A 4,367-nucleotide genomic window follows, 5' to 3' on the forward strand; every position below is an offset into this window, starting at 1 on the left:
AATCATGGTATTCCCCTGAGCCGAGCTGCAAGAGTCAACGAGGACCAGACCTACCGGCATGAGGTCATGAGAATACCGCATTTATTGCCTCGGGCCTTGTTTCCCGCGCATATACCGTCGCCGTTTGGTGTTAAACATGGAGGCCGGCATGCTTCTTTCACCGCAAGCCTGAGCTCCATCCGCACACACCTAATCTACGGACACGCTCGCATATACGTCTGGATTACGTGCCTGGCAGTCTTAATTGTATGCGCATGAATCCTCGTGTTGTCTCTTCAACAAGAAGCTCGGACTGCAACCGAGGTGAGTGCTCTATTGTCCGACTTGGCTTGGCCTCGTGCGGGCACACACACACACGTACTAATCACAGCTTTCCGTCCACATTGTGTGCTAACACCGTATAGCGAGTGCCTTTCTTTCATGGTTGGTGATGGGGCTGGGGCTGACTCAGCTCTGTATTGGCGAGCAGCCCTGCTTACAAAGTCGCACGAGTCAGCTCGATACGAGCTGCATTCCTTTATTGCCGGGGAATCTGTGCTTGGAAATCGTGCAGATAATGTTATCCGCTTAGAAAGAGTCTGAGTCAGGAGAACAGCTTAAGAATTTTACGCGAGGGAAATATTGTTGTACGGCCATGATTATTGATATAGCGCCCGGCCTTGCGCGGCGTTCGCGGACGAGGAGCTTGCGAACTATTTGTCCGAGTCCCTGTGGTATGTGCGCTTGAGACTTCGTTGAGAGATAAAGATATTCAAGTTGAAGGACCGTGTGGCAGGAAATAGGCAACTTATGAGGTACGAATTCACGTGCCCGTGCGACACATTCAAGGTCCCTTGGCTGAAAGCTGAAATACACGACCCAGGACATGATTACAAGCATCAAGCGGAGGTTGAGGCACTTTTCAAGCAAAAGCAAACTCAGCAGTAGTGGCTTAATTCAGCAAAACCGGATGGATGTTCTTAGTACACAAAGCTACTTCAGCTTCAAATTGGTTTCTCTTTTTTTAGCTTATGCGCTCCTCTACTGCTAACTTTGTGTTGCTAACTTCGCACCTAGTGGCGCTGATGAATGGGTAATCTGCGATGTCAAAGACGATGTTGTCTGCTTTGAAGGAGCTCGAGCCGGGAGTAGAGCTCAAAAATCTCGGATAAGAGCCATGCGGTCATGATTGACATAACGGTCATCCTAAACCTGGATCCGCTTGAGGTATATTACATGAACTACACTTTGATATCAATGTTATTCATAGTCGCAAGACTGGATATGTGCGCGAAGAACGCGTAGCGAAAACTTGATATCCTGGGGAAAGCGATGCTATAGCGTTTTCCGATTCCCCTTTGGAATCGGTTAACAGATTACGGTGGGCCTTCCATGGTATATTCTGGTGCGCACACTGCCAAGTCCCTCATAACTTGTTATTATTCTCATGACACGTCAAGATGAATGCAACAAGCGGGCAACACCGCAAGGTGAGCGTCATCCTTCAAGACTTCAAAATGCATGACATCATCGACGCGCTTGACAGACGCCGGCGGTCGCGGCAGCGGTCACTTCGTTGCTCAGTGTAGGTGCGTATCCCCCTGGCTATCCTCATGCTCTCTTTAATTTGCTGCCGTAGCCTCGGGATCATCTGCAGATGTGCGTGCCCATGTTCAAGAATATTTAATGCAAGAATCAAGTGAGGCGGCGACGCGGCGTCGGATAGATACTCACACCTCCCGCGCAGGTGCCCATCAACTTGTCATGTTGCACACAGCCTGTCTTGTACTTTTAGATATTCATCAGACATAATTTAGACCTGGTTCTGTTAGTGTGATAACGAGATAAATGGTCAGCGTCGCAGCGAGCCAGGAGAGGCGACATACTGGATTATGTAATGACGCACGAGCAGATAACCCCTCACGTTGACAGAGATTATGCTCAGGTCTAATCCGGGCGAAATCCCGTCGAAATCTGACTGTAATCCTTTCATAATTGTGCGGTTACCACGAGATTCACCTACGTCATAATCTGGGAAGAACCTGGGCGTAATCCGAACGTTACGCTCAGGCTATGCCACGGTCACGGTTGTGTATACGGGGATCGATGGCTTACTCATCCTCAGCTCCTTTATTCAGGGCTTCACATAAAAATGCGTGTTCGTGGACGGGGACTCGCAGGCTTTCACCCACAGCTTCCGCGAACAATGGCTGAAAAGACCCCCATCTTTGTCATTGGCGCAACTGGTGCATGTCTTCAGGTATGGGAGTAGCCATCGTTTGCTGAACGTCGTACAGGCTATATCGGAGGCTCCGTCCTCTCCAGGTTTCTCTCGCACCCTAGCGCAAACACCTTCGACATCACAGCACTTGTGCGCAGCGAGGAGAAAGCCAAAAAGCTCGAGCAGTTTGGCGTCCATAGCGTTATTGGTTCCTACAAAGATACTGCGCTGGTTGAGAAGCTCGCCGAGAACGCGCACCTCGTTCTCTCCTTGGTGCGCCCCCGCATCCTCGCGGCCCCTGAGCGACTCTGACCGTCTTGTTGCTTTAGGCCGACGCAGATGACCTCCCCGCTATCCAGGCTGTCCTTAAGGGTCTAAGACAACGCCATGCGAAGCTCGGCGATCTCCCTATTCTCATCCATACTGTATGTTTCCGCGTCAGGCGCGTCTCAAAGCTGCTGTGTACTAACGTGTTTAGTGCAGTCTGGCACAGGCATTTTGACCGAAGGTCAAGAGACCAAGGGAATGGCAGCCACCGATGTGGTCTACGATGACTCGAACTTCGAGCAGATCGCCAATATCAAGCCAACCGCGATGCATCGTGACGTTGACAATGCTATCTTCGAGGCCGACAAGCAGGGTACGTACCCCCGCTCTAGTTGAATATGCACGCGACAAATTCACCATACGATACAGGCTACCTCAGGGCGTACATTATCCTGCCTAGTACCATCTATGGCATCGAGAAGAACCCGCTGGTCGATGCAGGCATCCAGAACCCGTTCTCCATTCAGATCCCTATGCTCATCAAGGCTTCTCTCGCCCGCGGCCGGGCTGGGATGGTAGGCAAAGGACTTCCGTTTTGGCCAGACGTCCACATTGATGATGGTACGTATACCTCTGGAATATGCGTGAAACCCTGCATATAGCTGATGACTCGTACCAGTCGCGGACCTATACATCATCCTGTACGACGCGATTATCACCAAGGGCCCCGAGAACGTTGATCACGGAGTTCGCGGCTACTACTTTGGCGAGAATGGCGAGCATCCGTGGTACGACATCTCCAAGGGGATCGGCGAAGCCATGGTGGCGCTTGGTCTCACTAACGATCCCGAACCGACAACGTTCACGGATGAGGAGCTTGAGAAGCATTTCGGCTCTGTGGTACGTGTGTTCTAGACGTCGTCCGGAAAAGAAGATGCTGATGGAGCATACGACAGGATGCAGGTAACCACTGGGGTACGAACTCGCGTGCTCGTGCGACACACTCAAGATCTCTTGGCTGGAAGCCGAAGTACACCATCCAGGACATGATTGCAAGTATCAAGCCTGAGGTTGAAGCGAATTTGAAGCAAAAGCAAACTCAGAAGTAGTAGTCATTAAGCAGGAAAGACCGAGTGTACCACAGTACCACAAAGATATACACGGCGCCTCTATTTAAGCGCCTGTCGCGTCGTTTGCTCTCTGACGACTACCTCGATCTCGCTCATCATATGTCGTATGAGGCAGAGCAGAGGAAGACTCTCCGTTCCTCTAACCACTCTCGTGCGTCCCATCGGTATCTCGACTGACAATCTACCAACACGGTTTGGCTCCCAGGACGCTATGAGGGCGGATAACCCGTCGGGCTCTACGAAAGGGAGAAGACCAACAGATATCCAGGTCTTTCACGTTCACGGTTCGGCAAGGGACGACCCACGATCCGCGTAATGACCTTTGTGGCGCGCGGGGCGTACAGTGCCGTGTCCTGCGCTTCTATGAGACGATGAAGGGTTTCCACACGGTGGGTCCTACACGTTACAGCGCATAGGATTGTACGAACTGACTCGCCACAGGGCACCCTAGATTTCGCAGGCCGACATGAGCGCAGGTACCGATTTGTCAAGGAGCGGAGTTCGCGGCAGAGCTCCACGAGCTACTTGAACATGGTAAGTACAGAGACGGAGGTGTCTGTGCTTGACTCTTCGGGGGAGGTCGTCACGCTACCGGGAGACCCGCCATCACCGCTCATGGATGACTCTTTCTATGTCGATCCGGACGACTTGCTCAAAGAGTTTGAAGAGAAGTGGAAGTCCACGGTGTACTTTATTATGGCCATGAGATGCCTTTATGGTGCGTGGCTGCACCACCAATGCTGATCTGGAAGCTTGAAGGCTTACTTGGA

At 51.6% G+C, this 4,367-nt stretch overlaps 1 protein-coding gene across 1 annotated transcript; it reads left to right on the forward strand.

Moving 5' to 3' along the window:
- Positions 1 to 2,185: 2,185 nt before the first annotated feature.
- PHACADRAFT_193621 (uncharacterized protein) lies at positions 2,186 to 3,576 on the forward strand (the record flags this gene model as incomplete). The annotated part of the gene is made up of 7 exons (XM_007393750.1): positions 2,186 to 2,225; positions 2,277 to 2,473; positions 2,530 to 2,625; positions 2,684 to 2,840; positions 2,897 to 3,088; positions 3,147 to 3,367; positions 3,424 to 3,576. 7 exons carry the CDS (start codon positions 2,186 to 2,188, stop codon positions 3,574 to 3,576), a joined length of 1,056 nt encoding a protein of 351 aa, XP_007393812.1.
- Positions 3,577 to 4,367: the final 791 nt, after the last annotated feature.

This window comes from Phanerochaete carnosa, assembly GCF_000300595.1.
Source record: "Phanerochaete carnosa HHB-10118-sp unplaced genomic scaffold PHACAscaffold_3, whole genome shotgun sequence".
Lineage (NCBI taxonomy): Eukaryota > Fungi > Basidiomycota > Agaricomycetes > Polyporales > Phanerochaetaceae > Phanerochaete > Phanerochaete carnosa.